The 12,964-nt window shown below is 41.3% G+C and overlaps 2 protein-coding genes across 13 annotated transcripts in view; one reads left to right on the top strand and one right to left on the bottom strand.

Annotated features, from left to right (window-relative positions):
* Positions 1–4,530, bottom strand: part of OSBPL9 (oxysterol binding protein like 9) — a 56,605-nt gene extending 52,075 nt beyond the window's left edge. For 4 of the 5 annotated variants that reach the window (XR_013775395.1, XR_013775396.1, XM_079314537.1 and 1 more), the window contains exon 1: positions 4,409–4,524. Coding sequence is in view for 2 of the 5 variants with exons in the window: in XM_079314537.1 (XP_079170663.1) it covers positions 4,409–4,519 (111 nt within the window). In the remaining 3 variants the exon portion in view is untranslated. Of the gene's footprint in view, positions 1–4,408 lie in introns of all 5 variants that reach the window. The other variant, XM_079314541.1, reaches the window with a different exon arrangement.
* EPS15 (epidermal growth factor receptor pathway substrate 15) overlaps positions 4,422–12,964 on the top strand; it is a 67,234-nt gene continuing 58,691 nt past the window's right edge. For 7 of the 8 annotated variants that reach the window (XM_079314526.1, XM_079314535.1, XM_079314532.1 and 4 more), the window contains exons 1-3: positions 4,422–4,560; positions 7,867–7,979; positions 8,068–8,187. In XM_079314526.1, the coding sequence (XP_079170652.1) occupies positions 8,107–8,187 (81 nt within the window). In that variant the 5' untranslated portion in view covers positions 4,422–4,560; positions 7,867–7,979; positions 8,068–8,106. The remainder of the gene's footprint in view (positions 4,561–7,866; positions 7,980–8,067; positions 8,188–12,964) is intronic. The other variant, XM_079314528.1, reaches the window with a different exon arrangement.

Genomic DNA, 12,964 nt, shown 5'->3' with positions numbered 1-12,964 from the left:
AGCCACGGCTGCAGCTTTGGAGGCATTGTTTGAAATCAAGTCAACAAGGTTTGTTTTCAGTTCACCACAAGATTCATCAAACTGCTCCAAAACTTGAGTCCCCCTCCTCAATAGTTGGGTTGTACAATTCACAAGCAGTTCTTCAACACAAACCAATATTAAAGTTGCTAACTACTTGTAGTCTTGAAAAACAAGAGATGCATGAGAGGAAAAGATACTTTCATACTACCACAACTACTTTTCCTAACAACAGATTTGACACAGCTCTTGCTCCTGGAAAGCAGTCGACCAGCAAATGTTTTCAAAGTAGTTTGATGGAATGATGAACAAAAGAACAGCACTTAAATCCATTCTTGAGGCATTCACTGGTGCAAAGGCCATTAAGATGATGGGAGGCTCCCCAGTTTGGTTTCAGGAACACACAGTATGGGGCTGTCATACACAGCAATTTTTTCTGACAGCCCTCACTCACTCTGCAAAGCAATTTTTTAAACCTGCAACATTTTGAATAGTTGTCCTTTCAATACCACCAAATGTCAAATATCCACGAAGTTTTAAAATGCTTTAAGGAACTGACCTTCATCTGGCACTGTTTTAAGCACTGTTTGCACAGCTATGCCAGTTCTGCTTTCAATTTATTATACCATTTAAATATTTATTTAAAGAGTACACTTAAAGCCAGAATTTAAATCAGATTTTCAAACTTGAGTGGTTCTCTGGATTATTTCTACAGGATTCCCAAGGGTTATCAAGGCTATAGCTGATGTGTATTTAAGACAGCACTTCTGCCAGAAAACACAAACAAAAAGCAAATTGCATTCAACTCCCCCTTCCTCCTTGACCATTTCTTTGTCTTCATGCTCTCTCCCCAGCATAATGTCAACACATGTTTCTACACTGACATGCACAAAACAAACAACAAAACAAATTCAGCTGAAAAAATAAACCAGCACAAAGCTATTTTTCATCTGGAATCCAGTTCATGGAACAACCTTACAGCTCCTGCACCAGCAGAAGGCAGGAATGAGCCACCCCAAGATTTGTCTGATAAATATTTCAGTGTAGCCAACAACACTAAAAACCCAAAATGCTTCAGATATATTTAAGTTATTCCTTCAACAGAAAACACTGGAACATTGAAATACAAATCCAAGAAGACTGATGGGAAAAAAGAAATTATTTGTCAAGCCATTGGTCAAACTGATCCAAAATGGCAAATGGTACACTGTAATTTAATTCATATTTTGCTTTAAAAGAAACGGTGGGCATTTACTGATACAAGACAACCATTTTAATAAGCAAAAACCATGGGAAAAGAGTATTTGGATGACAGATCATACTCTCTAAATTACAGAATTCATAAGTAACTTTACACATAAATAAATATAAGCAAATTTGAGGATGAACATTTCAATTTTGAATGAGGAAAAAACCTCCTGGACTACAAAAGTAGGAAAAAAAAAAAGCGCCAAAAACTTGGCAAATTGAGTAAAAGGCCTTTGTGAAACATCTTGTAAATGCACATGAGAAGACTCACATTCACACATGCAAGTAGTACTACTATAGTTCACTGCAATGCAAATACAGAGGATGGAACACACAAATGAAAACAGAAATAACATTACCATTACATGCAACATGACCATTACATTTTTTTTCTGACTCTCATTTGATATACAATCTTTTGACTTATTCCTTTAAAGTTCTAATTATTCCAGAAATGGAATTTTACTGAATTCATTTGCTTCTGACGTATGTATAAACATAATCAGGTTAACAGCTATTCATCCCACCAAGAGACAAAGCATTACCTTTCTTTCCCCTCCTGAGTGCAGTGCTATTGTACACTAATTCTGTTTGAATGTTTAGTTCACATTAAGGGTGCTTTTCTGCAGTCTATTTTAAGTAACTACCAAGGAGGGCTGAGTACCAGAGTGCAAGGACATGTCTATGAAGAAGTTTGTGGCTCAGGCTCTAATGGAAAGTTCAGCTGCATCAGGAGTTATTTGCCTGCAGTTTCCTCCCCAGCCAAAGGTTAACAGGCTGTGGGATCTGTTGCAGAAAGTGTCTCATGTCAGAACTTATTGGATAGCAATGGGCTAAGGAGCCTGGAGAGATGATAAGCAGGCACAGGATGATCCCTCCTATCAACAGAACTGCTTCTAGATCTGCTCTCAAAACTGCTTCCAGACAGCCGGGCTGAAACCACCGCACCCCAGCCATGCATTACGGTCCTGGGAGGGGCCAGATTCGGGCTCAAACACCAACTCAGCCAGGCAGAGTGAGGCAACTCCATTGCTTCAGCCTGAAACAGGCTCAGAGGGAGCACAGCACACAGCGCTGAGGATCTGATCACAGTTTGCTCCAAACACAAGGCTGCCTGTGCAGAACACAACAGGCCATTGCCCCATAGAAATAAAACCCCCAAACCAGCCAACGCTCCAAATTCATGCTGTTTACAAGCCTCATAAACTACCAGTCAGGAGTTACTATTACAACACTGAAGCTGGAGCAGTGTTCTACCACCTTCTCAGTGGCAGGATTGGTTCTTGAAAGGTGTGTGATCAGCTGGGACTAGATCTGAGATATCCTTCACACGCTGCTCCTGCTGACCCTGCTGCCCTGGGAGCAGCCATGCCTGCACACACGGAGAGGAGGGTGTGCCAAAGGACCAGATCTTTTGGCAGGCAGGTTTCAGCCTCAGGTAAGAGAATGAATTCAGATGTCTGGAGAACGACCTAGAGACATCTGTGCAGAAAGACAGCTCATGGATGGGAAAAACGTTCTGAAAGAAATGTTTACCACAGCCACTTCTTAGTGGTCAAGGTACATAAAGCAGAGAACACGATTTTTTTCTCTCAACTCAACTTGAACTTTTTAGGATAGGCAGCAAAAAAAGGGTTTTCAAAATTTCAAACTGAAAGCTGAAAGTTATACTAACAGAGAACATAATAAATTATACAAAATAAAAGTGTAATGCATGTGTAGAGGTTCCCAGTCATAGGAAATAAATAAGATAATTCTATTAAATAGCTGAAGACCATAGGATGAAAGTCAGTGCAAGATCCAGAATTATAATTATACACACTAGTCATCAGCAAATGTTTCTATTTCTGTAGCTGAGCATTAAATGACTTTGCACCTTGGACTGCTACTTAGACCACACTGACTAATTCATCTCTGTCAAGCAGCTGACATTTGAAGAGCCATTATACAGCAACTGTAAAAGCACTTCCATTTCTCCATCCACATCCCAGGTGAGAGATTTTGAACACGCATGAACCAAACTGAGAGGCTGTGACAGTTCTGTGGCCACAGCCTTATCCCCTACATCTGGGGAGAGAAACTCTCTCCCAGTATGATGAAAATCCAGATTTAGGGAAAAAAGTTTTATATGCGATGCTTCTGTACGAACAAAGCTTCACAGACAATGTGATATGTCAAGTGGTTTGCTGTAAATCTATTACAACTTACTACGGGTTTAATTTGTATGTGTTTTATTGAGCCTGATAACACTAATCGCTCCACGAGAAGAACACTTTGCTGCATGGATGCAGTTCATCCAGTAAGCCCTCAGATTTCAGAGGCTTGAAAAAAAATTAATTCGTACCATTAAAATACTTGTAAGTTATGTAAAAATACGAATAAGGATGGTGAACAAGCCAGCAAGGCAGGATCTGACAGGGGTTATTAAAAAAAAAAAAAAAAAAAAAAAAAAAAAAAAAAAAAAAAAAAAAACCCCAAAAAACTTAAGGAGAACATCACTGTTTCCTAACACAGCGCAGTTAAAAAGTTCGTGCCGGGAAGGGGGAAGTCCGGAAGGGAAACGGGAAAGTCGATCCGGCTCTGGGAAGCACCTGCCGGGCGGCAGCGAGCCCGCCAGGCGGGCGGTAACGCGCGGCGAGCCGCGGGAACGGAGCGCCGGGCGCGGCAGGGCGCACACGGCCCGGGAGGGCGGCACCGCCCCGGGCCCGCCGGCCGGGCTCAGCCCCCAGGGCGAGTTCCCGCTGGACGGGGAGGGGAGCGCCGGCGCAGCGGGACCCGGCAGCGCGCAGCCAGCACCGAGCGAGGCTTCGGGGCAGGGGGATTGCGGGCCGCCCGCGGCGGGAGCGCGGCCCCGGAGCTGCCGGGAGCCCCCGGGCGGGTCCCGCGGCCGCTCCCGCCGGCGGCGCCGCCCGCCGCCAACAACAACAGCGCCGCTCGCCCCCGCCGCTCATCTCCCCGCAGCGCCGCCCCATTGGCTGCTCCCGCCGCCTCCTCCTCCTCCATTGGCCGCTCCTGCCGCCTCCTCCTTCCCCATTGGCCGCCCGGGCGCCCGCACACGCCGAGTCCCCTCCCCGCCCCCACCCTGCGCCTCAGCCGCTCCCCGGCGCCTCCTCGCCCGCCCGGCCCGCCCGCCGCCCCTCACCGTGTAGTAGGAGAGCAGTCCGGCGTTGTAGTCCAGCACGAACCAGCGGTACTGCCAGCCCTTCATCACATTGGTCCATTTGCTAAGCGGGCCCTCCATGATAGACGCCATCTTAGCACCGGACCGGCACCGCCGCGCACGCCGCGCGCTCGGTGAGGGGAGCGGGGGAGAGACTCGGCGGCCGCCGGGCGGGGAGGGGCGGGGCACGCAGCGAGGGGGCGGGGCCGCGGGGCTCCTCTGCCCCTGGGGGCGGTGTTTGCGCGCGCAGCGGGGCGGGGCCGTGAGGGGCGCGGGACCGTGAGGGGAGCGGAGCCCGGCGGGGACCGCTCCGGTGTCCGGAGAGGGGGAGTTTTGGATACGGGGATTGAGGGCGCTGTCTGGGGGATTCCATCCCCGCGGCTTCTCCTCACGGCCCCGGGGGAGGCAGAGAGCGAGGCGCGAGGAAAGGCTGTGAGGCGCTGCGGACTGTGAGGGCGCGAGGGCGTCATCCTGTCCCCTAAAGCACTTTGGAACCTTTTAGTTCCTCTCTAAAACACTTGGCACTGCTTGGAAGCTTTGAGCATCTCTCGCTGTTGTACTTGTCCCTCTGCCTCTCGTTTTTTTGCGTGTCCAAAGTTCCCTGAGTGCTAACCCAAAGTGGGCTTAACAACAGAGTCCGAGGGGGCTTCTCTTCAAAGTGCTCCACGTCCACAGTGTCTAAAACCCACGACTCGAGATGACCTTTAAAATTCAGGGCTTTGGTGTGACACAGCTTTTCTGTGAACTGATCCAAGAATGTGGAATGAATTCCCCAGGAGCTACGGACAATTGCAAATTTGTTGTTCGGCACAAGGCATGGTTTTGGCACTGATCTCCTCTGACATAAGTACAGAACTTGAGCTGTGCTTTAACATGAAAACTTCAGAAGACCCATAAGGATACTCATGTTGCTTCCTGGGAATCAACAGTAAAGCAGCAGAAGTAGTGCTTTTACCATGAGGTTTGTGTTTATCGTGCAGTCTTTAGAGTATAAATTAGAAACTTTTTTTTCCTTTCCCCTTTACAGCCCTTTTTTATTATTTTACTATTTAAATGCCTTTACAGTCGGGCTGAAGTAGGTTTAGAGTCTCACAACACTGCAACTTTATACTAAGTTAAACAAAATTTGATAGAAAATCATCCCTTTAGTGAAAAAGAATCACTCGAAGACAGTGTGTATGATTTTAGGAAATAAGAAATATTCCAGATTTCTCATTGTCTCCCCATTTCGCATGTCACACGTACACTAGTTTGTCCCCAGTAGAAATTTGGAGCATTGATACTCCCTGGGGTCACCTGGTGGTGTGTTTATGCATGGAGTTACCAGTTTAAGGTACCTAATGCACAATCTGGTTTCAAAATCCGGTTGTTAGTTTAGATAACTTTTTTTTTTTTCAAGCTGCATATGACCTTAGTAGTCTGGTTTTGTTCTTTAGTTTTACTGACTAAACAAAGCTGGGCTGCCTAGAGATTATACCCAGGCAAGCAAAACAAAAAACATCAGATGGTGCCAGAACATTACTAGTGCTGCCAGTTAAAGCTGTAGCTGGACTGGAGGTTTATTATCTCAGATCACTCCTTTGGCTCTATTATGCCACAGAAGCTGAAACAATGCAAAGAACTCATGGGAAAAAAAAAAAAAACCCTCTTGGCTTAACCCTGAAAAACCTGTGTGTAGGCAGAACATCCACAATGGGAAATTCTCCACAGAAGAGCTTTTTATTTACCTTGGTTTGCCAGAGGCTTAATTGCCTGAACTTCGTTTTATGCTGAATATCTTAGTAGTTCTTTGTTCTCTTTGACTTTTTTGGGGGGAAATGTAACAAAGACTTATTTCCATCAGAAAAAAAACATGTATTTTAAATATCTCATTTTAGCTAAAAATTTAGAGTAGGAAAAAACTGTGTTAGTGGATATAAAAGGGAGAATTCAGCTCAAGGTTTCTTCTAGAAATGTAGTGTGGATAGTCTCTTAAAGTAATTTGGCAGAGATCAAAGAATCATTGTTTTTCAGAAAGCTCCACATAAATTGAAATAAATACATGTAAAATTACAGTTTTTGAGTATCCAAGGTATATTATAGAGATTTATGCACTTTCTTTGCCAGGATGCTCTGTCTTCTGTGTCTGTTAGCTAATTCCCCTATATTGAATGTGGACCATGAGGGCACTCCTGAAGGATTTAGGGTGAACTACTTAGATCCTTCTAAAAAGATTCTTTGGGCCTATTCAAATTCTTTTGAAAGATCAATGCAAACATTTTTAGTTAATTTAAACAAATCAATAAAATGAAGTCAGCCACAACTCTGCCATACTCTCTTTTAATATCCTTTGTATTTTAAATCATTAGCATCAATGATTTTGATTTGAAAATGGCTTTAAATAGTAGTTAGTGAGTAATTTCTTAATAGAAGAATTTAGTTTTCTTTAAACTGTTTCTTCTGAATTCCATCTGGATCAGTTTCAAAGAGCTGTTGTTTTCTGTAATTATAGACGGTTTTATTGTGATATTCTCCATATTTTACACAACTTAACTCAGACTGTAGTGTCACCCTCTCATCTGAGAGAATAATGTATTACAGAGATAACAGAACTGGGAAAAAGTCAGCAGCTTTACCTTGTTCTGCCTTTGTTTCATGTACTTCTCCATCAGCTGAAAATCTTGTCCAGCACCATTCTCTGAGGCCTCACAGAGGTCTCAGTTCTATTATCCTGCCACAGTGTCCCAGCCACACACACATTTCCTGACCATGAAGTGGCCTCCAGGGTACTCAGGCTGTCCCAGCAGGAATGTAGGGGGAAGCTTCAGATATGCCCAGTCCTTCCTGTGTTTTCCAGGACATCCCAAGTTGCATCCTACTTTTAAAAATTTCTTCTATGTAATTTTTCTTTGTCCACGCTTGTCCAGTAAATTACATTTTTGCCCATTAGAGTTTAAATCTACGTGGTTTCTAGCCAAAAGTAAGACACTGCTGATCAGAGTAAATACCAGGGTAGACAATGGAAGCAAGAGAGCAGTGGAAGTCTGATTCTTTAAGAGCAAAATGTTTTTCTATTGTAGATTTTTGCTGAAGTTATGGCTGAACTCAGAAGAACCTCAGTGATGAAGTTGTGGCTTGTGGGTTTCCTTCAGGATGTCTGGGAGTGTGACTGGCAGCAGTGAAAGTGGCTTTTGGTTCTACCAACAGCTGCAATTGCTTGGGGTTCTAAGGAACATAAGGAAGGCATTTGAGAAGAGAACAAATAATAATTTGTTTCAGTTTCTTTTCCAACTTAAGAAATGTGCTGGTAGTTTAATTTTGTGTTGCTTGTCCTGTAAGTTCAATGTGTCAACTACTGATAACATAATTATCATAATTAAGAATTTATGTTTTAGCCTGATAATGGATGGTTCTTTGTTTGCTTCTTGATAGCAAGTAATATCTTTTATTTGTACCTCCAGGGAAACACTCCCTCCATTTTTTTTATGAGGGAGAGATGCAGTAATAAACTACAATCAAGTAGAAGATGGAACATTCTGTGTCATCCTCAGTCTCCAGCTACTGTCCTTTACAGGTATTTTCTAGTTTCTCTGTACACATCCCAACTATACTAAGAATAGGAGCACTGTCAGTGCCTAAGCATTTTTATTTTATTTCTTCAGAATTATGTTTGGTTTAGGGGATTACAGAGAGGAAGATAGATGGGAGAGAATCACCTTCACCCTACAAGCAGTCATTCTTCAAAGAGGATAATTAAATCAAGTATGACAGTAAGTGCCATTGTAAGTAGATTTACTGAATAGATTTATTATACTGTCACTAGTTTTAATACAAATGTTTATGAAAAAAATCAACAAAACATCAAAGGAGGACAGTAGCTGGTTTCTGAGGTAAACAAATAATTCTCTTGGGTCTTTCTTGCCAATTCCTCTATGATTCTATGAAATAAAAGCCATTAGTGACACATTTTCCCAAATCTGTCCATTTTAATCTCGTTTTTTTCTGATTTTAATGAATTGTCATAAATTCATCTAGGTCAGGGATGAGGAACCTCGTTGAGGGCTAAGCAGACCTTTCTGAGTCTTCTAAATGACTCCATATTAGCATATTCTGGAAAAAATCAAATTACAGCAAGTCGTATGGGAATCAACTCATCAAATCTCAGTACAAGTCTCAGTATCCCTGTTCTGTTTCTGCTTATTGCTTATGGCTGGGTTTGATGTAAGTTCACAAGAGAAGAGGCTTTTCTTTTTGGACATTAGATCTGCCTTCCTACAGTTCAGAATCTCATCCTTCCATGGTGTGTTTAGAGCTGCACTGGACTGCACTGGAATATTGGAGCCAATTCCCCAAAACCCATGGAATATATTCAGCCAAAAGGTGATACCATTAAAGACAGGGCTGAAAACTCTGTCTTGCATTTAGGATAGAGATGATGCTGAAACTGAGATTTATCCTGTGTGTAGTTATTTAATCCTCCCTGGTAGCGCTGTCTGTCAGAGGGATGATGCAGCAGAGACGCAGCTGACTCACCTCGCTGGCACTTGGCAGGACTGGGAGGAGTTTGTCAGATGTTGTTGCAGTGCGTTCAAAACAGGGTGTGGAGGTGCTCTGTTAAACTCCAGTGACTCACCTAATGGCCAAATGCTGTTACATGGTCTACAGAGAAATACTTTTTAAGGCCATTATAAATTGGAGTGGCTTCGAAACAGTAACAAAACTTAAAATTGTGGTCTGAGGCCTCTTAAGAGTAAATTCATGTTTCGCAGGACACTTCGACCTAATATTATCTGGGAGGTGCAGGAGTGTAGACTGACACTTCAGGACTCAATACATTTCTAGGCTTCTTGAGGGGCTTGGCTGTTAAGAAATATGAGTATCTTCTGCCCTCCCTTTATTCAGAGGACAAAGAATTCCTCCCACATATCCTGATCACATGTGAGATCTTCAGTGTTCTGAGAATAAGACATTAATAGCAACAAAAATTTAATGGGGAAAGCACCTTCTAACAAATTCTGTAACTTAAACATAGTATAAATCTAATACAAAATAATTTTTTAAATTACTTAGCCTTTATACTAAAGAAATAGCTATACAGGCTATTTTTAATCTCTGACTGAGCTCTGGTAATCTGAAAATCAATCTAGCAAGTAGAAAAATACTGGAATGAATTTTGGTGAACAATTCATTGTAGTCTTTGTATTATTTATCATAAAACTTACTATATAATAATTTGCTCTTGAGATCAACAGCCCATGGACGTTTCTAAAATTCAGGGTTGACAGGGTGTTGGGCCATATTGTCTAGTCTGTACTTATGCCAAGAAAGAATGAACCATATTATCCTTGAGGATAATATGGTAATTCCAACCTGGTATTGTGGGAGTCTTTGTTTCTTTGCTGAGTACAGGAATTTAGAATTCACAGCATGCTGAATCCCATTTCATACTCCTAATGCATTTCTTAGATGGGTAATGTCTCATCATTTGATTTAAACATCTTATCCTCTGGGCAGAATGTATTTAAAATTTAATGCAGAAGTCCCTGCTATTTTCTCAGCCACAAGTAAGTGATTCCTACTTTAGCCTCCACAGAGACTTTGAAAAGATACAGAGGAATGCTGCTCAACTGGAATGTTTCCTTCATTGCAGCTGTGGTATGCAGCCCACTGCTACAAAAAGGCAAATAAGCATAATCTCTTTTCCCAAAGCTTTCTCACCATCACCTTTTTACATGGTGTTTGCCCTATTAATATGTTTCAAGTAAGGTTACTTGCTCTCTGTAGATAGTTTAGCAAGAATGCAATACATCCATCATTGTCTTCTCACAAAATTTTGACTTACAGTAAGGTTTGATGTGCAGCAAATTTAGCAAGGGAAAAGATAAGAACTCAATATTTTAGAATATTGTCACTAATCACAGGGATTATATGCTGTGTTTATTTTCAGTTAAGGACTGTTTGATTTTCTTTATATACTGTATTTTTTTTGTTATTAATACTCACAGCAATATCAAAGGTGGTATTTAAAACTAATGTTTATACAAACAAGTAGGTTCCAAAATATATGCATATTTTTAGGCTGTTACCAGCAGTATCTGCACTTGGTGGTACAAAGTCATGGTAAAATCTAGAGCAAAATTGTGTTTTTCTCTGTCTTTTTTCACCCTGTCTTTTTTTTTTTTGTTTTGTGTCCAGGTAAATAACAGACATCTGACTGTGGTAATTTTTAGGGCATTAAACAGGTGATGAAAGGAAGGATAAAAGTAAAGCCAAGGACACCTAGAGCTGAGCAATCCATCATAATACATAAGTAAATGTGTGTCTTTATTGCTCATTTAATTTCCATAACAAGAAGTATTAAAGAGGTATCTGTTAAAACGAAGTTTCCATTGTGTCAATGTAGAATCAGTTTCTGTCTCCTCTACATTTTCTTCTGGAATTTAAGGTAAAATAAATTTTCTTAAGGTCTAGTATCACTTGCAGGGATTTGTATGTAGGAGGAGTCCATGAACAGTATAAGCCCTCTTTTAATACTGCCCTGATTTTGGGATGCCAAAAAGATTTTTCTTTAGAATTACTGTTTCTTGTATAAGAATGAGAGACATAACTAGCAAAGTTTATCCTATCAAAAACTGGAGATTATTTTTTCTTCTTATCTTAGAATGAAAAATTCCTTTTTCATGCCTACTTAAAGGATTTGCTTTCTCCTTATTCTCATGAAATCAAAAATGCAGAAATTGTTTCATCCTACTCAACTCTCTCTCTTCTATAAGAAATGAAAAAAGAAGACAAAAACTAATTTAGTAGAAGAAAAATAAGTAGCCACCAGAATAGGCAAAATAAACTCAGATTGCTCCCCAAAAATCATGATGTGCACTTGGACCAGAATTTGGAAAGCAGATGGGTGCTTTGCTACTGTGTGAGCTCTCAGGAGCTGTCAGGAGAATATTCCATTTATGTGTGAACTGGCAGACTCGTGCAGAGTGCAGCTACATCAGATCTCCAGATGAAGTGAGACTTCAGTTCAGAGCAGCACTTCCTGCAGCTCCATCAGATTGGTATGAGCAGGAAGAAAACCCAGGTTCAAGGATCAGGGAAAACCCTTGCACACCCTGGTGAGGTTTCAGTCTTGGTAGGATGAAGACAAAAGCCTCAGACATATTATTGGATACATTAAGCTGCTGTCTAAAGTAAAACAACCACTCACAAGAATTGTCTCCAGCTCAGGTGACTTCTGAACTGTAAATCATGGGAATTTTGGGAAGTACACTAGAGCAGTCTCACCACATTTTCCAGTCCTACCGTTTTCCATAGCTATTGCCACTGCTGGGCACAGGATATTGGACTGTTTCGACCTTTCTTCTGAGCCACTACTGCTACTTTTATATTGTATTCTTATTTTCATCTAGGGACTTATTTCCACTAAGGGACTCTTTAACTATTATTTCAAGGGGAATTTTGGGTTGTCTGGGTTTTTTTCAGTAAAAGAGTGGGATTTCTGTGGGATCTTTAATAATATCGTAGCCTGATTTTTACGTTTTAGTAGTCAGACCTTACTTTGCCTCTTTTCCAGCACAAAGAGTTTTGCTGAATTTTGCTAAAGCTGAAGTTGCTCAGAATTGTTGAAATATGCTCAGATGTCATGAACTGAAACAAAGGAAATCCTACTTAGCTCGTAGGCAGCAGCACACACAGGGCAGCTCTGTTACTCACTTTGTAAGCCAAGAAAATCCAGGCCTTGTTGCATCTGTTTGCTTCCAAGTTTCAAAAGTTCAATCTGTGAACTTCCCAGTGCCCCAATAAACTACTGCAGCAGAAACTGCAATGCAACTTCTAAGAAAATCCTGCAATAACATTAATTTTAAAATCTCTAAATGCTACTGGAGTTAACCAAAATCTCTGGACTATTGACAAAATGGAGAGTTACATAATTTGCTTTCTATTGCCCAAGAGAATTAGTTTTTGAAAATAAGCTTGTAAGGAATGTACTTACAAGGAAGTCTAATAATAAAAAATCTGCAGAGGACAGTGAAACTTTGATTTGCATGGTATAAGCTAAAACTGGTAATGTTTAGGACACTGTAGTATCTTCCAGTGGTGTGTTTACTTGAGGTATGCACAATAAATAGTTCTAATTTACTGATCAAATGTGCAATATAGTTTGGAGATTAGCAGCCTTGAGCCTTTGGAAATAAGCTACCAGCAAACAAAAGCACGAGTTTAGTTGGATGTTTCCACTCCAGGCCAAACAGCCTAAACATTGTTCACACTTTTGTGTTCCTTTGTGTTGATGTAGTTAGATGTACATAATCAAGAGCAAAATTTATTGCACTGACTTAGAGATTAAAGCATATATCTACCCAGTTTTGCTCTGCTATTCATAATGCATAAGCAAAAGAGGAGGATCTGAGTGTATCATTAGCATTACACTCTCTGCTTTATGTTTCCAGTCTGACAAATACAGGACAGATACAGCTCTTCTCAATACAGCAAAACAAGTAGCAAATGAGCTGTTGTCTTATCTGTTTCACATTTTGGCTTACATATCTGTCAATTTTA

The sequence above is a fragment of the Erithacus rubecula genome, assembly GCF_903797595.1.
Source record: "Erithacus rubecula genome assembly, chromosome: 10".
In the NCBI taxonomy this organism is placed as follows: domain Eukaryota; kingdom Metazoa; phylum Chordata; class Aves; order Passeriformes; family Muscicapidae; genus Erithacus; species Erithacus rubecula.
The sequence above is the reverse complement of the archived record's forward strand: the minus strand, read 5'-3'. Positions and strand labels throughout refer to the sequence as shown.